General features: G+C 41.3%; 1 protein-coding gene and 1 long non-coding RNA gene across 4 annotated transcripts in view; both read right to left on the bottom strand.

The window, feature by feature from the left end:
- Window positions 1-3558: 3558 nt before the first annotated feature.
- LOC131201458 (uncharacterized) lies at window positions 3559-15161 on the bottom strand. The gene is made up of 2 exons (XR_009155848.1): window positions 10099-15161; window positions 3559-9961 (listed from the first exon to the last, which is right to left on the bottom strand). It is a non-coding gene; the product is annotated as an uncharacterized LOC131201458 (long non-coding RNA).
- Window positions 15162-15182: 21 nt separating this feature from the next.
- UNC5B (unc-5 netrin receptor B) overlaps window positions 15183-25954 on the bottom strand; it is a 321982-nt gene continuing 311210 nt past the window's right edge. For all 3 annotated transcript variants that reach the window (XM_058189390.1, XM_058189389.1, XM_058189388.1), the window contains 4 exons: window positions 24883-25032; window positions 22660-22824; window positions 19589-19767; window positions 15183-16725 (listed from right to left, as the gene is read on the bottom strand). In XM_058189390.1, coding sequence (XP_058045373.1) covers window positions 16560-16725; window positions 19589-19767; window positions 22660-22824; window positions 24883-25032 — 660 coding nt within the window. In that variant the 3' untranslated portion in view covers window positions 15183-16559. The remainder of the gene's footprint in view (window positions 16726-19588; window positions 19768-22659; window positions 22825-24882; window positions 25033-25954) is intronic.

Below are 25954 nucleotides of genomic sequence, written 5' to 3' on the forward strand. Positions count from 1 at the left end.
AGGCGCCGGCTACCAGCTCTGCTTGTCTGTTACAGCTGGGTGGTGTGGGGGGAGATGTGCGAGCTATTCTGGGACGAGGCTCTTTTGTTTGCGGTCACACTATAGCGCCAATTAGTTTCAGTTACGTAACATAAACTAAACTTATGTATGGACGATACAAATAGTATATTTTCAAAAATTTAAATTGTCACGGAGAATTTTATGAAAACCTAATGAAAATGTTTTTAAATAATGCTATGAACATTTTTTAAAAAGTCAATTAAATTAAAAAAAGGAAAGTGCTTCAGTATCGGACAAAACCCCTACCGCCCACCATGAAAACTGGAACGCCCACTAGTGGATGGTAGGGATCAGGTTGACTACCACTGGATTAAACGATGGGCTCAGGAACCAAGAGCCAGCCTGTCAAAGGACCCTGCCCTCTGGAACACCTTTCCCCCTGACATTTTGGTAGTTTCTATCCTGGCCAGTGGTGGGTTTCAAATTTTTTTACTACCGGTTCTGTGGGTGTGGCTTGCTGGGCATGGCAGGGGAAGGATACTGTAACATCTCCATTCCCACCCCGCTCCAAGGGAAGGTTACTGCAAAATCCCCATTTCCTCCCAATCAGCTGGGACTTGGGAGGCAGAGAATAGATGGAGGCGGAGCCAGTCAGAATTTTTACTATCGGTTCTGCGAACTACTCAAAATTTCTGCTACTGGTTCTCCAGAACTGGTCAGAGCCTGCTGAAACCCACCTCTGATCCTGGCCCTATTGAAATAAATATCCCGGGTGCTGGTGAGAGTGGGTGATAGAACCCTGGTTTGATGTTGGTTTTTTTTTAACAGGATTGTTGCTTGCTTTCTCCTTCACATTCTTTTTTTTGTGTGATATCATTGTTTATTTTATTTGAGTCCTTTATCACTAAAGACTTTGCAAATGGTTGTTGTGGTCCGTCAGCAGCCTACAGAGCTGGCAACGGAGTCGGATAGCGATGAAGCTGAGGTGAGGCCAGGGCCAGAGCCTCCAGAGACTGATAGTAGTGAGGCAGAGGAACAGGAGGAGCCTGTTCCTAATGCATGCATGAAAAGAGCTGCCAGAAGGCAAGAGCAGCTCAAGCAGAGAGGACAACTCGGGAGTAGAGCCAAGAGATGATTGACCCCCTCCCATAAGGCTTAAAACAGACCAGCACCAGCATTTGGCCTTTGCCGGAAAATGACGTTATAGCTGCGTCTTCTGCTGTGTCTTCTGCTTTGTCTACGTCTTTGTTTTTGTGGCTTCTGGACATTTGCTAGGAAAGGCCTTTGGCAGGTTGCCTAATTGGACCAAGGTTTGCGAGATAACTGAGGAATTTGGGAGGCATTTGTTTTACTTTGAGTTGAACAATTCTGGGTATGAAGTAATTCCCAGCTGTTCAAATAGTTTTTTTTTTTCACAGACTGAGTTTATTACTACCCACTTGGGCCTGGGTCACAACAATGGTGTAGAGTGGTAACATATTCAAAATTATAAATTTGATAAAGAAGTAAATATTCGGTCTTCCTCCCAGTGCCTTCTCCAGAGTCTATGTGGCCAAGGAGTCGGCATCAAAGCCGTGTTGCCTGCATTCTTGTCACATTTCAGTATTCCATATTTCATTTTCCACAGTGGAAAAACTACCCACCGCTAACACTGCTACATAAGATCCTGAAGCTCACCTTTCTGAGTAGCAAGGAGGATGTCAGCTTCCTCCGATCTCAAAGAACCAGGCATTCTTTTTGTTTTAATTTGAAACTTTTTATTAGACTAGGAAATATAATTTATTGCATAAAAATTAATTTGTTACAATAGGAATGCTAAATTTATTTACAATTCTTAGTGTACAGAATAAACAGAGTGTTTAGAGGATGCTTCCAAACTCTGCCCCCTCCCACCCTGCAAAAAACCCAGAAAGCCTCTGGAGGTATAAATATTGAAATAGAAGGAAAAACTAGAGAACGATGAAGGTCAGTCTTAAAAAGATAAAAAATAAAAGAAATGTGGGCTTTCTTTCAGCAGAACCATGGCTCTCCCAATTCAGGAATATCTAGGACCAACTGATCTGGAGGGCACCAGCTTGGGGAATGTCTCCCTGTTTTGTCATGCTTACACCGGTATTTCTCAACTTCAGCAATTTTAAGATGTGTAAACTTCAATTCCTGGCTGAGGAATTCTGGGAGTTGAAGTCCACATCTCGTAGAGTTCTGGAGATTCAGAAACACTACTCTACATTAACAAAAGCAAAGAGAAAGAGGCACTCTACTACCTGCTAGAGAAGTCAATATTCATTCCCTTTTCTTCCCATGTCCAGGCATTCCTAAATCTGTTATTCCGAGTTCTCCCTTTCTCAAGCACACACACCCATTTCCTAGTGCTGACACCAGACACACCCATAGGAATGTGCACACACATGTACATGAATTCAAGAGCAAGGCAGAAGAAGCCCTATAGTCCTTTGGAAGGGCCTTGCTGTGGTTGCTTCACACTTTTCACTGCATTCATTGAATTTCTTTGGCAGGCCAATGCATTCCTATGTTCATATTGGCCGTCAATAAGCTCCCTCTAAGCATACATGTCATTTCTAGCTCTTCCCATCCAGCTGACATAAACAACTAAAATCAGCTTGTCGGACTCCCCTCTGGATGACTGCAGAGACATGTTCATGCAACCGAAAAAAATAATAATAGCGATTGTACTGAGGCCTGGTCAAATATTCCCAGATGTACTGTATATGGTCTTGAACAAAATTAATAGGAAAAGCAATTTTGAGAGACAGAGAGAGAGAGAAAGAGAGAGAGAGAGAACGGGAGGGAGGGAGGGAGGGAGGGAGAGAGAGAGAGAGAGAGAGAGAGAGAGAGACCGCAATATATATTTAAGACACTCAGCCCTTAGAATCTGTGCCTAGGTAGCATACAATTAATGCAGAAGATTTTATAATGTTTCAATGGACACCTGTAAATCCCATAGCACTATGTTTATGTTTCTAACCTGATCCCTTAAACCAGCTTTCCCCAACTGCTTCCGAGTATGTTTGCTGGGGATTATGAGGATTGTAGTCCAATACTTTTGGAGGGCACTGAGTTGGGGAGATTGCCTTAATTTGGTTTGCTCAGCGCAGCCCCCAAATTAACAATCCTTTTGCCCAAAGAGATCAAGGTTTAAAGAGTGTTAAATCCTTGTCAATATCTAATACTTTTCCCTCTTACTGCCCCGTCTTCATTCAAATATTTAGCAATAATAGAAAATTAGATTAAAAGCGAGGACGAACAAAAAGATTATAACACAGGAAGTGGGACTTCTTTTATACATTTTACTGGGAATAGGATCAATTTCTTTTCTCCCTAACTAGCTGGAAATATCCCTTAAGATTAAAAAAAGAAAGTGAAAAAAAACCCCACCACAACACATTGCTTTGCACCTGTTGCTATAGAGGAAGGAAATGCCTGCAGCCCTTCCAAAATACCTTGTGGTTAAATGACTATAATATTTATATTTAACAGAAACAGTTTTTGTTTTACTACTGAACACAGGAAAGAGGCGTTCAGCTTATTTCACTTAAAAAAAAAAGCCCAGCGGCAATTAAGAAAACACAGTTTTAACTTTTGGTTCCAAAAATCTGGACATTTAGCCAGATCTATATATTGCATATGTAGATCCCTGATATTTGCCTTATAAAAAAGAAAAGAAAAGAAATTATGACCAACTAATGAATATACAGGACACGCATTTTAAAATACCCAGTTATCAGATGGGTTAAAAGAAGCTTCCAATACTGATTTATTTTGATATCGTTTGCCATATTCTTTTAAGATTTCCAAGCTGCAACTGGAAAGTTGTTTTTGCATAAAGTAGTTTGGAGAAATACAGAGTTTGGATCGTGAAGTTCTGTCCTCCTAAACTTTATAAATGGCACAAATTCAAAACACACCCTTAAAAGACTAGGCAGCAGGGCTGCAAACGTTACAGAAATAATTTTCTGTTTTGAGGCCAAGAACAGCTGAAGAAAGCAAGAATGTTCTAGATTGCTTCACTCTAGTTCAAATCACTGATTTCAGTGGTTGATTCAATGTGATTCAATCATATAAACGGATTTGTAAAACTGCTGAATCTATTCACAGGCTCTGAATCAACAATGGGAACTTTGGGATTCAAGTGCTTTGATTCAATTTGGGGGGCAAATTTAATCTTTCAAGCTGAATCTCTAAATCGAAGCTTTGCACAACCTTAGAAGAAAATTTACAAAGGTTTTTTTAATTTGCAGCATTGATGCTTTCCCCCCAACCTACCAGTTGTCATTCTTTTCTTTTGGGGGTGTGTGTGTGTGTAACTCTTCAGATACAAAAATGTATTTTCTGAATGAAAAGCCGAGCTGCATCGTTTTGCGAAAATGAAAGATCCCCTAATCAATATCGCTAGATATTGTATCACTGGAAAAAAAGGAGTTCTAACTCATACGCCTCTCTGTGAAATGTTGCCCGTTAGTTGCAGCAGCAAATCTAACTTGCTTTCAACATCCTTTGGGGTCAAGGATCAAATAAATGAATGAGACATCCTGAGGGACAATTGGTTACCAAGCTATCAAGTAAAGAAATAATCTCTAGTAACAATTCTGCTCCCTGAGAGTGAGGGTCTCCTTCCCCCTTTTGTCCTAGAGTTCATCAATAGCATGTGTAGCTTTTGACAGTCCTCTCCAGCTGGAATTTTGAGCTCAAAAGTCCAATAAGTAGGAGGGTACCAGGTTTGGGAAGTCAGGCTAAGGAGAAGGTGGAGAACCTGTGGCTGTTCAGATGTCGTATTCTTGTAACTCTGACCAGTATTTTCATGGAGTTCATGAAAACTGGAAGGAAACAGCAGAGGGTGTGTGGACACAGGTTCTACTATCTACTAGCTCAACACCTTCTTGGTACAAGACCTGCTACATCATGTCATTGCTTAAAGTTTATTGCTTACAAAACAGCACTTGTGAAAGGGGGAAAGAATTAAGAACTTGACCAGCCTTTGCTGGCAGAAAAGGACAATATCTGAAGAGGTAGTGGCTATAAGAAAATACCCTGCAACTACGTAGTTCTTGCAACAGCACAGGCTATTGCAAATTGTTGGTTTTTGTTTTTTGTTTTTTTAAAAATAAAAAATAAAAGCAATACACATGCATTTGCATTAGAGTTTTACTGCTGGAATTAGCTTTTCGTATTCCTTCACAATATTCGGTATCTCCGCTAGATTCTTCTGTTGGGAAGGTCTGGAAAATTGCGACAGGCAAAAAACACTAGCAAAAGGATGGATTTATTAACACAGGTCTATTATTCAGCTCCTTCCACACCTAGGCCTATTTCCAAATTCCCAGAGCAAGTATAAGGTAATCCTTGACTTACAACCACAATTGAGCCCAAAATTTATGTCACTAAGTGAGACATTCGTGAGTTTTGCCCCATTTTGTGATTATTTTTCCTTGCCATTGTCGTTACAGTAAGTGAATCGTTGTAATTTTTAAGTTAGTAACATGCTTGTTAAGTGAATCTGGCTTTTCCCCATTGACTTTGTTCATCAAAAGGTTGCAAAAGAGGATCCCGTAACTCCGGGAACACTGCAACTGTCATAAATATGAGTCAGTTCCCAAGTGTCTGAATTTTGATCATGTGACCCTGGGGATGCTACAACAATCGTGTGAAAAGCAGTCACATTTTTCAGTGCCGTTGTAACCTTGAACCGGTCACTAAATGAGCTATTGTAAATCGAGGACTATCTGTATAGAGATCAATTCCTGATCCTTTAGTAGTCGCTGCCTTTGTTTCTTCCCCGTGATCACTGGGACTAGAAACCTGAAGGAAAAATCCACCCAAGCTGAAGACTCCTTTGCATGTGGCTTTTTACAGATGTTGTAGACCAGGGGTCTCCAACCTTGTCAACTTTAAGACTTGTGGACTTCAACTTCCAGAAATCCACAAGTCTTAAAGTTGACATTCTGGAAGTTGAAATCCACAAGTCTTAAAGTTGACAAGATTGGAGACCCCTGTTGTACACAACTGTGGGATCACCACCAAGGAAATTTAAACATGCCGCCTTTCATTTTCCATTCAAAGTGGAGTTGGCATATATTTAATACAGGAACTGTTACAAGACAATCATTTGTATTATTCATGGATACTTTTTTTTTAAAAAAAAAGAACAATTATGTCCTAAAACATCTGCAATATGAAATATCTATATAAGGCACTGCAAAGCATTAACAACTGAAAGAAGAAAACTATCGTAACACCAATATTAGCTCTGAGTGAACACATAATAGCTAACCGCTTGGAAATGCTCTCTAGAACAGCAGGCGTTGCATCCAAAACAACACACATGCACATTTAGGCTTGATTTACATAGTAAGACATGATTTGGGTTTCTTTGATGGGGTGTATTGTACAAACCCAGGCTCTGTAGTTTGAATTACGATTAACTGAACCATTCCTTGGTATGTATTCTGAATCAAAGATTCAATCACTTGTATTAGAACTGATTCATTCAAACATAATTCCAGCATGAGCAAATAGACTCCTCTGCTATAATTTTTCCCATACTCAAGAACTAGGCAGAAGAAATATAGGGACTGAAGGCTCTTAATATTTTCTATTCCCCCCACAAAAAAGAGTAAATATTAGGGATATTTCTTGAGCAATCCTACAACCCCAGTAAACTGATCTTCATCTGAAAAGACTGGGTTTTTCTCATGCCTTTAAAACGAAAACTTATTTATTTATTTATTTATTTATTTATTTATTTATTTATTTATTTATTTATTTATTTATTTATTTAATTAATTAATTTATATACCGCCCTTCTCCTGAAGGACTCAGGGCGGTTTACAGCCAGGGTAAAAAGCACAAATCAGAAAAGTTAAAAAACATTTTAAAAACTAATTAAATTAGAGGCTGAAAGAAGGTAAAACTATAATAAAACCCCAATACAAAACTTCATTAAGCCAGCCCTGCACGATGAAATAGAAAGGTCTTTAGCTCGCGGCAAAAGGTCCGGAGATCAGGAAGTTGACGTATCCTTGGAGGCAGCTCATTCCAGAAGGCAAGAGCCCCCACAGAGAAGGCTCTCCCCCTGGGGGTCGCCAGTCTACATTGTTTGACCGACGGCATCCTGAGGAGACCCTCTCTATGGGAGCGCACGAGTCGATGGGAGGCTATTGGTAGCAGCAGGCGGTCTTGTAGATAACCCAGTTCTATGCCATGGAACGCTTTAAAGGTGATAACCAACACCTTGAATTGACAGTTTTAGTTTATCATCTCAATCATTTTCTACTCTTTTTGCCCTAGGACAGGGATGGCGAACCTATGGCACATATGCCACAGGGAGCCATTTATGCAGGCACACTGCCAACCCTCTCTATAAAGAGACGGCAGGGAAGAGAAGCAGCCAGGCTGCTGTTGCCATTGGGGTGGGGTGGGATGTGTTGGGCTGCGTGAAATGTGTCTCACCTTTCAAACTCCGTCCCTTTCCTTGCCGTTGTGTCCAGGGAAACGCGCTGTAAAAGAAAACCTTGTCACGAGTTTGAGAAGTTTGATTGAACTCACGAGGAGGTTTTCTTTTACAGCGTGTTTCCCTGGACACAACGGCGAGGAACGTGACGGAGCTGGAAAGGTAAGACGCACGTCCCGCTTCTCACCCATCCTGCCTGCCACCCCCAAATTGCATCCCTAAAGGGGGCGGGTGGCTAAGCGAGGGGCAGGAGCCCTGTTATGCCCAGCGAAGGCAGGGGGGGGGAGAAGAGACAGCAAGGGGAGCCACATCTCGCTCCAGGCATCTCGCTTCTCCCCCACCCCACCTGCCACCCCTCTCGATAAAGAAACGGCGGGAAAAAGGAAGCAGCTGTTGGCACTGAGGTGGGGTGGGACATGTTGGGCCGCTCAGCTGGCGCGAAGAACAGGGAGGGGAGGCGATGGCAGCAATGGGACATTCAGTCCCACACTTGCCGCCTCCTGCACCCCCAAAATAATAAGACCCCCTGATAATAAGGTCAAGCCCTTATTTGGGGGTTCAAAAGAAAATAAGACCCTGTCTTATTTTCAGGGACACACGGTATTTTGTGGAAATTATTTATTTATTTATTTATTTATTTATTTATTTATTTATTTATTTGTTTGTTTGTTTGTTTAGATTTTTATACCGCCCTTCTCCCGAAGGACTCAGGGCGGTGTACAGCCAGATTAAAACAATAATATACAAAATTAAAATAACATTAAAATACATATTCAAAAGGTGGCCGAGAATTAAAACCGTCAAATTGACTTATACTAAAATACCCCAATTTAAAATTATTAAAAATCCAAAAATTTGAAAATTTAAAAATCAAGCCAGTCCCGCTTGGATAAACAGATATGTTTTCAATTCACGGCGAAAGGTCCGAAGGTCAGGTAATTGGCGTAAACCCATAAAAATTATGGGAAAAAACAGTGATGTTCTTGCCCCCCATGGCTTTCAATGAAATTCAGGCCAGCACGACTAATGATCTAACTCATGGGCGTCAAACTCGCTGCATCACGTTGCTGTCACGTGACATATTGTGACATTTTTTCCCCTTTGTGGAACTGGGGTGGGCGTGGCCTGCGTGTGATGCATCCGTCCCATGGGCTGCCAGTTTGACACCCCTGATCTAACTTGTACTGTAAAGCAGGGGTCTCCAACCTTGGCAACTTTAAGACTTGTGGACTTCAACTCCCAGAATTCCTCAGTTAGCTGGCTCAGGAACTCTGGGAGTTGAAGTCCACAAATCTTAAAGTTGCCAAGGTTGAAGACCCCTGCTCTAAAGCACACCCTCAGGTAGAATGAAGATATGTGTGTTCTGACACTTATTACATCCTGTTTTTCTACAGAGAAAGCAGCTGCATGGGAATCAAACAAGGCCTGTTCATAAATTTGCCAGCTTTGAAGTGATGTTAGGAGTGTAAAACTTCCAATGCTCATTTTTGCAAAATGGTTATTCTGAGAAAAAAGAAAGAAAGAAAATGAAAAAGCTCATTTGCTAATAGCTTTCATTTATTTCAGGAGTCTCCAACCTCGGCAACTTTGCTGGCTGAGGAATTCTGGGAGTTGAAGTCCACAAGTCTTAAAGTGGCCAAGGTTGGAGACCCTTGATTTATTTGGTTCCATTCAGTCTCCAAGGCAACACAGAACTAGTAATTCTGAGAGTGCCAGGCGGGAATGGTGATGTCAGCACTGTAAATATCTCACACATGTATTTAAAATATTCCAAAATACCTGACATGCTTCTAACATTATCTTTTAATTGTTCTTTGAGATAAAAACCCAGCTTGATCTTCACAAATAAATTCTTGTAAAATTATTTCCAATCTATCCGCTAGGATCATTGTGAAGAGTTAGTAATTATATCGGGCTATAATTTCTTTGTCAAGTCAAATCCTTTGCTAGGTATTGATGTTTATTTGCATCATTCCATCTCTCAGGCGTCTTTCCTCTCTGCAAGACAGCATTAATTGTGTTTTGCAAAGGTTGCAAGAGTCCATCATCAAAGCATTTATAACAAGGCGCCAATAATTCATCTGGTTTTTCTGCACTTTCCCAGGTTTAATCTTTTTTATAGCTTCAGAAGCCTCTCTACAATTAATCATTTGTGGCCACAGGGAAGAATCTGCCCAAAGAGAATTAAGCACTTTTCTCAGGTACTAATAAAAATACTTGTCACCATGCTTAACAATAGAATTGTGTATGTTTTCGTTAACATAGACAGTATCTCAATTGGTGCCCACTGTATTTTCGGCAGGATAAACATTTTGGTTCAGAAATCATGGGGACTAAAATAACATAAATGCCAAGATGTTCGGGACATGGCATACGGTGGTACTAAACGTGCTGCTGAAAACACCAACAAAATTAAATGTGTATACGTCCACACCACACACAGATAGCCGTCAATGCAATTGTAGGAGTCTGTGTTGCTTCTAGGACAGGGGTCTCTAACCTTGGTCCCTTTAAGACTTGTGGACTTCAACTCCCAGAGTTCCTCAGCCAGCTTTGCTGGCTGAGGGACTCTGGGAATTGAAGCCCCCAAGTCTTAAAGGGACCAAGGTTGGAGACCCCTGTTCTAGGACCTTACTAACATGGTTTGCAAAGAGCCCTTTCTGAATGCTTTGCATTGCCTTAATACGTTGTGTTTGTTTGGGGGAATTACATTTATTTTATTTGAGAGCAATTCTCAGCCCATGTTATGTACACATTCAGGCTCGAAGAAGGTTTAAAGAATTGTATTTTCATCAGCCTGCTGCTATCTCAGCTTTGCAAATTTATATGAGGAAGGATAGAGCTTCTGGTTAGCAAAACTACCCATGAGGTTCCACATGAAATAACCAGAGGTGGGTTTCAGCAGGTCCTGACCAGTTCTGGAGAACCGGTAGTGGAAATTTTGAGTAGTTGAGAGAACTGGTAGTAAAAATTCTGACTGGCCTCGTCCCCATCTATTCCCTGCCTCCCAAGTCCCAGCTAATCGGGAGGGAATGGGGATTTTGCAGTATCCTTCCCCTGGAGTGGGGAGGGAATAGAGATTTTACAGTATCCTTCCCCTGCCACGCCCACCAAGCCATGCGACACTCACCAAGCCATACCCACAGAACTGGTAGTAAAAAAATTTGAAACCCACCACTGGAAATAACCTACAATTTTGCCTACTTATGATACAAATGTTGCTTGAGAAAAGGTCAAGAACATTGATCACAATCTCCCTTCTTCTAGGGTTTAGCTACCTTTCCAGGGTTCCTGACACCCTACCAATATAATATAAATTCTGAAAATGGCCACAATCTCACGAGAAGTCATTCTTACCTCAAGATTTTTCAAAAATCATACATGGAAAAGTTAAGATACCGTAGACTTCTAATGTGAGAACACTGAGGTCTCGGGGTGTGTGTGTGATGTCCTTGTGAATTTTCAGCCACTCTAAATAGTGGATATTAACTTTTCTGTCAAGCAAGCTAGAATTAAAGTGCACTTCTGGGATAGATCTTAGGAAGGAGGAAAGACGAAAGCAGCTGTTTGCAGCACATGGTGGAATTCATTACGAGAGAGAGAGAGAGAGAGAGAAAAGAAAAAAGAAAAAGAAAGAAAGAAAGAAAGAAAGAAAGAAAAGAAAGAAAGAAAGAAGCTGGCTCAAAGAAGTACACATATAAAATGGAAAGGTTCCTGTGAGAGACTACACTGAGAGAGAAGGAGAAACAGCTTTGGAGAAGCAACAACGGGAACGCTTATCAAAAAAATTTATCCATAGTGTATAACACAGATGTCCTGAGATAAAGAAACCCAAAAGCCCGGCTCTTCTTAATGAACTTATTAATGAGGGGGAACTTGATGGCTTGTACCTCAGTTCTCAAGATTCTGTACTGTAGCCTCTTGGTATGAAAATTCAATTAAAGGAGGCGTGTGATTCTTGTTTCCTTGATCACGCTCTTCTGTTAAAGGGACTGATGTGCCTTACTCCCTAATTTATTCAATGCCACACATATGTTAAATCAGGGGTGTCCAAACTTGGTCCCTTTAAGACTTGTGGACTTCAATTCCCAGAGTTCCCAGACTCTGGGAGTTGAAGTCCACAAGTCTTAAAGGGACCAAGTTTGGACACCCCTGTGTTAAATAATCAATGCTTTTAAAAAGGAGAGGTTGAGGAACGAAACATCTATGGCCTGGCATCATTGTGGTCACATGGTTGCACATAGATATAAGTCCTTCCTCATGACCATTTTGTAGCCTTTTCTAGCATCATCCAACCTTTGTTGTTGTGCCAAAATAACAGTCATGAAGACAGGCTTGATATCATTTGGCTGAGTGATGCTATAAAAACACTTTAAATCGGGGGTCTCCAACCTTGGCAACTTTAAGACTTGTGGACTTCAACTCCCAGAATTCCTCAGCCAGCAAAGCTGGGAGTTGAAGTCCACAAGTCTTAAAGTTGCTTTGCTGGCTGAGGAATTCTGGGAGTTGAAGTCCACAAGTCTTAAAGTTGCCAAAGTTGGAGACCCTTGCTTTAAAGAAACAAAGTACATGTAGTCCTTGAATTATGATCACATTGAATTCCCATTTAACGTTATCGAAAGCCTTTTGCGCGTCTGTAAATATTAGTACCATCTGTTTTTCATTGTGTCTCATAATATTCTATGGTGTCTAATATAATTCTAATATTATTCCTAATATAGTCCGCAAGTCTTAAAGTTGCCAAGGTTGGAGACCCCTGATTTAAATCACTAGTGGAAAAATGGCCAGATTCAGAGCACGCCAGGGAGAAGCAGTCACGTTTTCCCATATACAGGTAGTCCTTGACTTACAACCATTCATTTTAGAGACCATTCGAAGTCACAACGGCACCGAAAAAAGTGACTTATGTCCTCACACTTATATGCTGCCTATCCACAGATTTGTGATCAAAATTTGGGTGCTTAGTGATGGGCATGTATTTGCCACTTACCCAACTGGCTTCTGACAAGGAAAATCAATGGTGGTGGGGAAAGCCAGATTCGCTGAACAACTGCATAATTCATTTAATATCCGTGGCCAAAAAAGGTCATAACAAAGGGTGTAGCTCACTTAACAACTGCCTTGCTTAGCCGTTGTGGAAGTTCTAATCCCAATTGTGGTTGTAAATCGAGGGCTACCTGAGTTGTGTTTTGAGTCAAAGCATTACCTCTCAGTAACAATGAATAAAAGGGTATAAAAGCAAATGAAGGGGCCGTTTAACTTGCATCCTACTTTTCAGAAGCACCTTATAAAAAACTAGAACATTTTTGCACTGATTCTTCAGGGCTCCCATCATTTACTTCAGCAGCTACAACCTAACCCCCTTCTAAAGGTGGTTAATCATGATTAGCTTTAGCTACTGGGAATAAATTCCACATACATTTGATACCGAATTGACATTCCCCGCAGCAACCTTCATCCCTCAACAGATCTCAATACAAGCCATGTAAAAAAAAACACCAAACCCTAAAAGCATCAACTTCACACGATAAAAAGGACGTTATCTGGAGTATTTGCAAACCCTTCAGTCAGCAAACACTGTAACAACAGAAGAGGAAAGATATGTTTGTGATAATGATCGGATTCTGCCTAAAAGTTCAAATTCACTCAGTGCTACCACTTCTCTCAATGTTCAGAATACATTCCAAAGAGCTTTCATTTAAATGGATAGCTTTACTGTTTGCCCTTTTTTGCACATGTTCTATCCAAATAAGCTGGTTTGTACGTGCGCATTACAGTTTGGTCAACTTCCTGGAGATTGGAGAAACTGGAAAGCGATTAGACAACCACTTGTCTGAAATGGTATAGGGCAGGGGTCAGCAACCTGCGGCTCTGGAGCCGCATGTGGCTCTTTCACCCCTCTGCTCAGGCTCCTTGTCACTCAAAATATGCGTCACAACCGCCAATGTGCGACGCCTGCCGGCACACGATTTATTGAGCTGTTCAACCCCTGGTAGGCCAACCATGGATAAATCCAACAAAAGAAAAGTTTCAGAAGAAAACAGAACATTCAGTTCAACTATATATGGTAGTTTTGTGGCCATTCAAGAAATAGTCAGGCACGGGAAGGGTTTTGTGACTCCCGGTGTTTTCTTTTCTGTGGGAAACGGGTCCAAATAGCTCTTTGAGTGTTTAAGGTTGCAGACCCCTGGTATAGGGTCTCCTGCTTGAGCAGGAGTTGGACCAGAAGATCTCCAGTCCCTTCCAACTCTGTTATTCTATGGGAGCGTATTCTCATACAGACATTGGGCTATGATGGAATGTGTTAGCACAGGCCTCTTTAAATAGTTCAACTTATCCCCCAAATCATTCAGACATAAGGCTGCAAAAATACGTTCACATTTAAGGTTTCTATCATTCTCTTTACACATGGCTCGTTAAAAAGAGCTTTAGAACACAGCTGAGAGAACCATATTTGTAGGCTGTACCTGTTTAGTCGTACCTCGGTATTCGACATTAATTGGTTCCGGGAAGCACTAAGAACTATGAGTGCCAAACAAACCAGGTGACTCATCATGTGACCCTGGGAAGAATTTTCTGTCTGTCCTTTTTCCTAAATCAGCTACCTTCCTAAGATGGCCAACTTTCTGTTTGCTCTCTGTGGCTGTCCCCCTCTTTCTTTTGCAGCACGCCAAATACCAAAGAAACTACAAGTTACTGGGGCAACATTTTTTTTGGCATCAAAATGCATCGAGTACCAAATTTGACAAATTTTGAAGCAGTCAAATACCGAGGTACCACTGTAGTGTATATCAAGGACAACTGAATTTTAGCTCCCCGTATAGAATGGATGTTATAAAGGCCATACAATGTAAAACATTTTTAGACAAATTTAATATGCTACTGTGATACTAGCCAGAGTGTTATTTCAGTTGGACCACCAAAAGAACGGAATTCAGAGGAAAATAAATGCCACAAAGCAGGCAGTGAGTCGAGACATAACCAAAATAAGATTATACTTGTTTTGAGGGCTGGGAAGAATACACAATGTGTTGGTCTTTCCAGAAAGCTCTTAAAAAAAATCCTTCCAAATCTGTCTACTCCAAAATGTCTCATTATTGTAGGCCTTTACATCTGAGTCCACATTACAGCTATAATTTCAGAAGTCAATTTGTTATGAGTGGGTTGTTAGCTTGTTCCCACACTCTGGCAATCTTGTTACTATGGTGAACTATAACAATAATAACGATAATAATAAAAATTAAACACCATGTGAAAAAGGACACAATTTGTCCTTTTAGACCCTCATTTTTTCTCTAATTCTATCAGCAATCTTAACACACCAAGATTCAGAGATGAATACCGTATTTTTCAGACTATAAAACTCACCTAAATAAAAAAGAGGAACACAACAAAAGAAGTTTTTGGCTTCCACTTGCCTCATTTTTGGGCCTTTGTTTGGGTCTTTTCCAGCCTTTTTTTGGCCCGTTTTCAAGGCTTTTTTTGGCCCATTTTGGGGCTTTTTCCAGCCTGTTTTGGGGGCTTTTTTGGCCCATTTTGGAGGCTTTTTTTGGCCCATATTTTCGGCTTTTTTCAGCCCATTTTTGAGACTTTTTTGGGGGGGCTTTTTTCAGCCTGTTTTAGGGGCTTTTTGGCCAATTTTCAAAGTTTTTTTCCGCCCATTTTGGGGGCTTTTTTCAGCCTGTTTTTGGAGCTTTTTGGCCCATTTTGAGACTTTTTTGGGGGGGCTTTTTTCAGCCTGTTTTAGGGGCTTTTTGGCCAATTTTCAAAGTTTTTTTCAGCCCATTTTGGGGGCTTTTTTCAGCCTGTTTTTGGAGCTTTTTTGGCCCATTTTTTAGGCTTTTTTCAGCCCATTTTTGAAGCTTTTTTGGGGGGCTTTTTTCAGCCCGTTTTTGAGGCTTTTTTGGCCCTTTTTGGCTCATTTTTTCTGAAAAAATGGGCTGAAAAAAACCTTGAAAACGGGCTGGAAAAAGCCCCCAAAATGGGCCAAAAAAAAAAAGGCCTGAAAAAAGGCCCAAAAACGTGTGGAGGCAAAAAAAAAAAGCCGGTGGGTGGGCGGGGCTTCAGCAATCATTGGTCTGTAAGACACATTGACATTTTCACCCGCTTTTGGGAGACAAAAAAGTGCGTTTTATAGTCCAAAAAGTACGGTATATCACGGGTGTCAAACTAACCACATCATGTTGCCGTCATGTGATGTTTTGCAATGTTTTCCCCATTCACGGAAATGGAATGGGCATGGCCTGCACGTGAGGCATCCGGCCCGTGGGCTGCCAGTTTGACACCCCTGACATAACATTGACCATTTTTAAATTTACCGCCAAAAGTCTCTCTTTCTCTCTCTCTTTCTCTCTCTTTCTCTTTGAGTGCCAAGATATTCTTGCTCTCACATAGATGAAAGATTCTTAATATATATTTATATATATATATATATATTTTAAAAAAGGATGCATCCAAAGATCTGGATAATACATTTACTTGTGTTTCCTAAGAAACGGATTTCCATTTTTTTCCCCTTGTACGTGTGTGTATTTTAAGCTGTCGGAAGCTTCTGACAGGAGTTGTCGTGACTAAATTGTACTCAACTCTTCAAAGCATAAATGCCAGAAAAGAAGGAATAAGAGCAAAGTAGGGAATGGGAAAAGAGAAAAAGTCGAAAAGAGATCAACAAAGAACCAAACAAATTAACAGCCCAGATTCCAGCAGCCCTCATAATAAGAAACACAAGAGGCAACAGGGATTTAGAGAAGACACTGCTGCCTGTGGCTGTGGTCACCCATTAGCAATGATGCATTGCTTTCAAGCTGTAATCCAAAGGCTGTGAGGAATAGGAGGAAGGAGTCTTTTAACACTTGGATTGCTTGTAAACTCCGCAATTTCTAAGGCTGATTGTGATTTCAGGAGAGAGGAGTATGAGAAGGAGAAGAAACCTGAGTTGAATCCTTCAGCGCCTTGGCTCTGCTCTGTTCCTTCTTTGCAATTGTTCCCCACTGGTTCCAAAGAGCGTTTTTTCCCTCTTTTAAGTTTTTTGTTTTTCCCTGTCCCTCTCTTACTCAATCCTCCACGTGGCTGGAAGTCTCCAATAGCTGCATCAACACTCTCCTTCTGTTGCCATGACAACCAGCATCTCACTCTTGCCCATCTCTTCCAAGGCACTGGCCAGAGTGTTAAGATCTCCATCGTCTTGATGTTGAGCTTCCCATAAGTCCAGGATCACCCCCGTTGGGCTGGCTTTGGTGGCAAAGAAATTTAGGTACCTAAATAAGATAGAGAGCAGGAGAGCTTACTAAGTATCAACCTTGACCTTCAGCATCAACATTCAATATTATTGAAATATTCTGTTCTGAAGCCATTGTTCACATAAATAGACTAGCATCCTAATTAAATCCATACGCCATGAAATCAGAGCCCTGAAATCATAATTATTTTCAGGACCGGAGCGGTTTTTGTAAGAAGGCCAGTAGAGAAAAATATGAGACTATAAAATAAAAATATTAAGGACTAAGGAAAAATCATGGGGATGAAATGTTTTATTTAAGCATCCCCTGTCAATAAATCAGCTAAAACATAACAAACCCATCATACTGCCTTTAGGATTTATAAACATTATTTCAAGGAACGTAGGAAATAGTTCTTGGTATACATCGAGGACTCCAGCTAAACGTCGTTCAAGTGACAGCTCAGCCCAATAACAAAAATAAATTGCTTTAGAATTCAGTAGGATTTATTTCCAAGTAATTGTAACTTTGGGCTGGTGAGGATGGTTTAGATTTATCTAGCCATCCATCTCACAAACCAACTCTGGTGACTGATACAGCAAAAAATATCATATAATAAAAAATAAAATAACAACAAGAATAAACGCTAAGTAAAGATGGGCAACCAAAGGTAAATGCATTCACACTCCTTATAACCGTGATGGCGAACCTATGGCACGTGTGCCAGAGGTGGCATACAGCGCCGTCTCTGATGACATGCGAGCCATTGCCCCAGTTCAGCTCCGCTGCGCATGCAAAGGCACCTCTCGCCGGCCAGCTGGTCTTTGGGTCTCTGCTGCACATGCGTAAGGGCGGGGTTGAGTGCGGGGGGGGGGCGTGCACATGCATGAGGGTGGGTGGGGCACATGCAGGGTGCGTGCGGGAGCCCGCATGCACATGCACAGGGGAGGCAGGGCGCGTGGAGGGGGCCACGTGCAAATGCTTGGGGAAGCGCATGCTTGGGGACAGGGCACATGCGCAGGCTAGGGTGCATGCACGGAGTCATGCACGCATTGTATTTTGGGGGTTTGGATCCAATTTTACTACTCTTAGATTCTCTGAGAACAGATTTTATTATGTACGAGTGTATTTTCAGAGTTTCCATTCTGTACATCCAATAGGGCTCTGTTCTAGTTTGTAGAGTGTAAAACATGAAATCCATAAATGGCAATGGTGTTAAAACTTCCATTACAACTGTACATCACTTGTACAACTGTTCAACTATAGAGCAATAGATTAAAATTCAATCAACAATTTAAAAAATAAGAAAGCCCTGATGATCCAGATTGATAAATATTAAAAGAGATATTATCACAGGTAATCTGGATATGAACTGTTTAGACCCATATAGTTTTAAGACCAGCCTTTGAAGATTAAACATAGATAATCTTGTTCAGGAAGGACTGTTGAACTTAATCTACTTTTTCTGCCTTTGTACCGTTTCCCTGAAAAGAAGACCCAACCGGAAAATAAGTCCTAGCATGATTTTTCAGGATGCTCATAATATAAGCCCTACCCCAGTGGTGAAATATAAAAATTGTTACTACTGGTTCTGTGGGCGTGGCTTGGTGGTGGGGGGGTAAAAGCATTTTTACAACCTCTTCAGCCAAAGAGGTTATAGAAAAAATGCTTTTAAAAGTAAAAAAAAATGTTGGCCACGCCCACCCAATCACATTAACATATTATTTACAACCTCTTCAGCCAAAGAGATTGTAGAAAAAATGCTTTTAAAAGGCTCTGATGATCCCAGCTGAGCCACGTGATCATCAGAGGCTTTTTTTTTACTTTTAAAAGCAATTTTTCGGCCAAAAAAAAAATGCTTTTAAAAGTAAAAAAAAAACCCTCTGATGATCACACGGCTCAGCTGGGCATGGGGGGGCCCAGGGATTTTTGCTACCAGTTCTCCAAACCACCCGGCGCCATCGCTACCAGATCGGGTGATCCAGTCCGAACCGGGAGCATTTCATCCCTGCCCTACCCCCAAAATAAGCCCCAGTTAAGAATCTCAGCCAGATGGGTGCAGTTAGTCCCCAAAAATAAGATCTCACCAGAAAGTAAGCCCTAATGCATCTTTTGGAGCAAAAATTAACATAAGACCTGGTCTTATTTTTGGGGAAACATGGTAGTAGTTCTATTTATGACTTAGAGGCTGCCTGACCCCAGATACCTTATGGCAGCCTATACTTTAAAAAAGTAAGGGGAAAATGAAAGCAAAAAATAAAAGCTGCACATCCAGAAGAGCTAACCATATATATATAAAGAGAAAAAGGAGCCTACAGGTGCCATAACTACTCCAAGCCCAGGGAGAATGCCCAGGTATTCAAACATCTTCAAAACATCATCCAAGTTGGATCCATTTGCATCTCTGTTTCTAATCAAAATGTTTATGTTGACCATCACTTCTTGGCCTACTAAATGTCTATGGAGATTCTCAGTCATCCATGGTTGTCCCAAATGTGCTTTTTCAAAAGGCAACTGGACTTTGTTTTTCCTTGAAGATGTTTTGCTTCTTGGATGAGAAGCAAAACGCCTTCAAGGAAAAACAAAGTCCAGTCGCTTTTTGGAAAAGCACCTTTGGGTCTTGGCCTACTAGTAAAACTCCACTAGCAGCTTCCTACATCTCTTCAGTATTGTAGGCAGGATGGGCAAAATGGGTAAAAGCAATGTAGGTGGGACCATAAGCTATTCATCACATTGTATCATGAAGCCAAATTACGGCATCTAAATGAATTGGTTCTCAACAGTGCAAGTTAAGGACTTAAATGACCAAACAACTTCAATGAATACAATGAATGCATGTTAACCAAGTTCCTTGGTTGGTTTAATTCCTGTGGGACAATCAAAGCATTGAAGTAAAACTCACCGATCCATGGAAAGCTTTTGGGCAAGGAGCCGCCAGTCATTCCCTCTAGAGTTAGGAGCATCAAGACTGTTGCAGATTTTCTGCCGTATGGACAGAGGAATCTTGAAGGCGTGTGGTCCAAGCTGGGTTGTCATGGCACCGCCAGTGTAGGACCGCAAGGCATCAAAGGAGCTGGAGTTCTTTGAAATTTTAATTTTTTATTAGTTTACCAAAATATAAAACACAAAGAAAAATGAAAACAATGGGAAAGTAAGGGAGGAAAACGGGAAGAGGAAAAAGTGTAGAGCAAAACAGGAAAAAGAAAGAAAAGCCTTGACTTCTGACTCTTTTTAGTGCGGTAGAATAAGATAATAACATACAATTTTTTTACTTTTATATAGTTCTCTGCACAAAAATGGAAAGATATTTTAATTCCTACAATGGGTGACTGGTTGCAAAAGCTAATGAAGTTAGCAGAGATGGCTAAATTAACTGCTTCAATTAAAGAAAAGAATACAGATAACTTTGTTTCCACTTGGAAACCGCTTGTGGACTTTGTGCTTGGGGTGGAAAAAATAAATAAAAATAAAATAAAAGATTTTGCTGATTAGATAAATTGGTTGTTATGGAAATAACTGATATATATTATTATATAAAAGGAACTGGAGCTCTTATAACAAAACAAAATGGGAGTGATTAATTGGATAAAGATGGCAATTTTTAAAAACATAAGCTCCATCTTATCATTTATAGATCCCAAACTGTCTCATAACCTCTCAAGATCAATGACAACCATGATCTATAACATGTGCTAGAAAAAGCAAACAGTATTCTCAGGTCACAATTGGTCTGCCTTCTGGCACTTTCAAGATAGATATTAAAAGATTCACTATAACCATACTGTATTTGCTGGGAGGCATATATACATTCATGCATACAGCAAATGTTTCTGTTTTGGTTTTTAGTCACTGAAACAATGGGCAAACTTCTAGAAAAGTGACACAAGAAAAGTTTAAAGGCTCATATCCAGTGGTGGGCTGCAAATGGTTTAACAACCGGTTCTGTGACACACTAAGACATTTGTGCGTAGCCTTCAAAATACAGCAATTTGAAGCTCAGCTGCTTAACTTCTAAGGCAGCCCCAATCAGTAGAAGAGTAGAGGTGCGGAAATCAGCTGTGTTGCACAAATCAGCTGAGCCAGAAAGAAGGAAATATAGGATAGGATAGGGTGGGGGTGGTTGGGCGGGGCTATCTGATAGTTGGAACTACCGGTTCGCTAGAACCGGTCTGAACCAGCAGCAGCCCACCTCTGCCCATATCAGCTTCACGTGTGAAAATATTCCCATCTTGTTTTGTTGCAGCCTGTACACAATAGTATTGGAGCTGGCTTCTACTGGCTTGTGAGTACTGATGGTTACATTTTCGGGAATTTTGCAAGCCTGTTGAGAAGAGAACTGAGCCAGGATTCCCAGTATGCTGATCAGCTGTTTGGCGGCTAGCAACAGCGATGAAGCCAACAGAATTGGTTGCTTAATATTTGCCAGCACAACAACTACATTAGCTGCAGCTTTGCTTCTGCCGCAGAACAAAAATTTGAATTTTTTTTGGTTTTGTTTGTTTGCCATGTGCTAGGCAAACAAAGTCAGAAGCATTTGAGGGGAAAAAAAGCACTAGGAAAACTGCTAAATGCTAAAAACCAAAATAATAGGAACGTGAAGGGTATCATGTCTTAAAAATAAATGGTGATCTTCACAGCACCATCAAATTATCCTGCCTCAGTGAGTGCAGAAGGAAACAGCTATCTAATAATGCCATGCATGGCTGACCTATAATGGGCCTTCGAGATTAGGACAGGAATCTCAAATTAGTCTGCAGGGGAAGGAAGGTTGGATGGCTTTGAAATGTTTTCAATAATGCATTTCCTACCACAACTTTAATAGGAAATACAAATCTGTACGTAACTGGCTAAACACCCATGATCTCAGAAGTACAGGAAGGCCTCAGGGCTGAGATTTAAATAGTTATTACCCTCTCCCTGGTTCTTGAGCTTTCCAAAAAAGTTTCAGCAATAATAATTTGTCCAGAATTAAAATAAAAACATTGAAATGGATATTTAAAATTTCCAACTGGTTGCATGAGCCAGATACACAACCGGAAACAGTTACATGAAAGAACAAGCTGTATTGTTAATATCCAGTAGAATAGGGATGGATGTATCAAAGCGATGTTAGCAGACAATAAGAAATACGATTTTCTTTCACTGTCCATATAATCGTAATGACATTTGGAACAGCAGAAGTGGGAGTGAGTCATGGCTGAAATTAAACATTAGAGCAGTGTTTCTCAATATTGGTAAATTTAAGATGTGTGGACTTCAACTCTCAGAATTCCCCAACTAGAGTGCTGACTAAGGAATTCTGGGGATTGAAATCTATTCATCTTAAAGTTGTTAAAGTTGAGAACTGCTGCATTAGAGGAACCTAACATGAACATTAGCCCATATTTTACCGATTGTATCTGCCCAAAATAATGTTTCAGAGAAACTACTAGGCCAGGGGTGAAATGCTCTGAAGTCTGCTACCGGTTTGCTTCACTACCGATTTGCTGTGCATGCGCATGCATGGTGTGCGCCAAACACGCACTTTTTGCACGCATACGCAGTGCATGCCAAATGCACGCTTTGTTGCACATGCACATTGCAGGCATTACCACACAGCGCTGAAAAAAGAGGATTATGAAGCCTTTGCTAAGGTAAGTAGAACAGCAGTGGGGAGAACAGCTGTGCTGCACGATTTAGATTCGCTAGAAAGCAGGATTTCCTGTTTTCTAGCGAATCTAAATCGTGCAGCACAGCTGATCATTGGAAATACCAGTTCGTCCAAACCCGTAGCATTTTTTTTTTACTACAGGTTTACCTGAACTGGTAGCTTATATTACTACTGGTTTGGGCAAACAGGTCCAAACCAGTAGCATTCACCCCTGTATTAGGCCCATTATTAAATATCCTGTTCCTTTTGTCTCATTCATTCATTCATTCATTCATTCATTCATTCACCCATTTGCTTTCCTTATACAAGTTCTCCTTGCTTACCTCTCCAAGTGTAATATGTAATTGAAATATCTGCCCTTCTCCTTCAACTTGCCGAACACAGATTTTGCAAGCAAGTTCTGTAGTAGCTGGGCTGTATCTCTCAAGACTGAAGGTGCAGTGTAGTGCTCTCTGACTACCACTCCAAATGTGATAGAAAGGGATTTCCTGAAGAAAATAGAAAAGTAAAAGTAAAAAAATGAACAAATGTATGCTACAATATGTCACCGCTCTGGAAAATTACACATGGGTCCTTTAAAAAAAACCCCAAACCCTAAACAAAAACAACCCTGTGTATTTTCTCTTCATATCAAATTCCAGGCAAGCAGAAGCAAAGAACAAGGTTTAGAGCAGTGGTGAAATTCAGCCGGTTCTATCCGGCTTGGGAAAACCGGTAGCATCAGTGGCGGGAGGCTCCGTCCACCCGCCCGGATGTCATCACGTGCCATTTTTGAGGCTCTGTGCATGCGTGGAGGAGGTGCGTGTGCTCATGTTTGCGAACCGGTAGTGAAGGAAAGTGAATTTCATCCCTGGTTTAGAGTCTTTATATGGTAGTTTGATTGAAGGGCTCTGTCTTGTTTACTAGATGCGAAGTGATTGCTTACTTGTGATCTCCCCAGTGATAACTGACAGCGGTCACTGTGGAGAATACTGTGTTGAATAAAGTAAGTGTTTGATATAAGTCAGTTGGGCTGCTCTGAGCTACGAAGGAGAAATTTCCAGATTTGTTTCAGCTGGAATTCACAACCCAGATTTACAGGATGAAGAAGCTTGGCATGGCACATTCTGCATTGCGTTTATATGGCGTTGGGGTGGGGCACTGACATTCATACTTGTCTTCCTTCGAAGTAATTGTAGAACATGCATCTTAAGTTGTATGGGAGAATGGAGAAGCAAAGGGACAAGATATCTTCTAATATAGATTAGAAATATATATTTCTAATCTTGCCAATGTGCAAGATAAAAACTTGTCAGGATCTTTGGCAGTGCCGAAAACTGAAAGTGACTAACAGAATAATAGAATTGGAAGGGATCTTAGAAGTTTTCTAGTCCGACCCCCTGCCTTAGCAAGAAACTCTATATAATTTCAGACAAATGGTTCTCCAATCTCTTCTTAAAAACTTCCAGTGTTGGAGCATCCACAACTTCTGGAGGAAAGTCGTTCCACTGGTTAATTGTTCTAACTGTCAGGAAATTTCTCCTTAATTCTAGGTTGGTTCTCTCCTTGATTAATTTCCATCCGTTGCTTCTTGTCCTGCTTTCAGGTGTTTTGGAGCAGGGGTCTCCAACTCCGGCAACTTTACCACTTGTGGACTTCAACTCACAGAATTCCTCAGCCAGCTTTGCTGGTTGAGGAATTCTGGAAGTTGACGTCCACAAGTCTTAAAGTTGACAAGGTTGGAGACCCCTGCTTTGGAGAATAGTTTGACTCCCTCTTCTTTTTGGCAGACCCTTAGATATTGGAACATTGCTTCTTTTCCAAGCATGAGTCTCACAGACTTGTTTTTAGCAACATTTATTGAGATGAATGGGACGAGGTTATGAGAATCTCAGCAACACTTTCCCACTTAAATCCAAAATATTTGCAGATGAAGATGTTTTTCTGACATTCTTCCTGTGATACATCCAGGAGACAAGTCTCTTTACTAATAATGATGGAGATTGCAACTGGCTGTTTACATAATGGCTTTCTGAGTGTTCATGTGCCTGGGAACCATCTACTAAAAGACTCCTATGCATCACCTTGGAAAACAAAATGTGTTAATGAATGTATTTTTAGAGCAGTGGAAAATTTTCGCAAAGCCATCAGAAAGGTTGATTTCAAAGGCATATGGCAGTGATGGCGAACCTTTTCGGCACCGAGTGCACTCGTCCTAATCCAGAATAGGAGCTGCCCAGGGTGCATGCGCACGCCCAACAATGAACTTCCAGTTTCTGGCATGTGCAGGTAGCATTCCGGGTTTCTGGTGCAAATGAGCACGCGATGATCAGCTGGCCGCTGCGCATGATCATGCAAGAAAATGGAAGACCATCTCTTCCAGTCTCCGGCACTGCCACGCACACAAAGGCCAGCTGATCATCGCAAACATATGTGTGCCAGAAATCCGGAATAGGAATGGGTGACGCCGAGCGTGCCAAGCGACATGGCTCTGCGTGCCACTCAGGGTACACGGCCCTAAGGAATCACTCTTAGTCTGCTGTTCAAATGACAAGTAAAGCACTCACCTGATATTTGGCTAGGAGTTTGCTCCTCCAAAGTGAATGAGAGATGTCATGAACCGAGAGGCGCAAATTGTGATAACTGTCCTTAAACAGTAGAGGCTTGGGCTCTTCTAACAGATAACCGCCAAGAGTCCTTTCTATTTCAAGCACTTCCTATGGGACAAGCGAAACAAAAGCAAAAGCACCAAAAAGTAAAAAAGAAAGCAATTTAATTGGGAAAGTGATACAAAATAGGTGAGGCAGAGAAGGGACATGAAATGGACTGCAGTTCATGACAGCTGGTGTATAAATGTACCCTGTAATAGCCTTCCTCAGAGGCATCTTCCAGAAACGCAGTTCCCAGAACTTCGGGCTAACAAGGCGAATCTAACCTTCAAACTTTGGGAATCCCTGTTCCAACTGAGACAGAAGATGCCAGGTTGAAGAGGGCGGATGTACGTGACTCTTTGTTTTTCTAGGTTCGAGTTTGAATTTCCATGCTTGTTGGAGTATTTGATACACGTGAATTCCCAGGAGTCTACAAAATGCATCTTGGTATCTCTTTGAATAAGTCAATAAATATTTGAGCAAATTAATAGCAAGGTGTCTCACTCTCTCTCTCTCTCTAAGACGGGGGTGTCAAACTCAAGACCCGGGGGCTGAATCCGGCCTGCGGGATGCTTAGATCTGGTCCATGGGGCCACCCTGGAACCAGTGAAGGAGTGGCCCGCGGTGCCTCTGCCAGCGAAAATGGAGTTCGGGAGGGCCACACTGGCAGAGTGTTACAGGAGGCCGTCACAGCCAAAAACGGAGCTCATGAGCTCGTTTTCTCTGGCAGAGCGCTTGGATCCACCACAGGCGTCCCCAACATGAGTGATGCCAAGCTGGCCACACCCACCCTGGCCACGCCCACCCCCGAGGTCAAACACAACCCTGATGAATGAAATTGAGTTCGACACCACTGCTCTAAGAGTACTTGACTTTGCCTATCTTGGGCACCAGGTATCCCCTAATACTCTGCAACCTTCTCTAATGCTCTAAAACAGGGGTCAACCTTGGCAACTTTATGACTTGTGGACTTCTAGAATTCCTCAGC

The sequence above is a fragment of the Ahaetulla prasina genome, chromosome 6 (genome assembly GCF_028640845.1).
Source record: "Ahaetulla prasina isolate Xishuangbanna chromosome 6, ASM2864084v1, whole genome shotgun sequence".
NCBI lineage: Eukaryota > Metazoa > Chordata > Lepidosauria > Squamata > Colubridae > Ahaetulla > Ahaetulla prasina.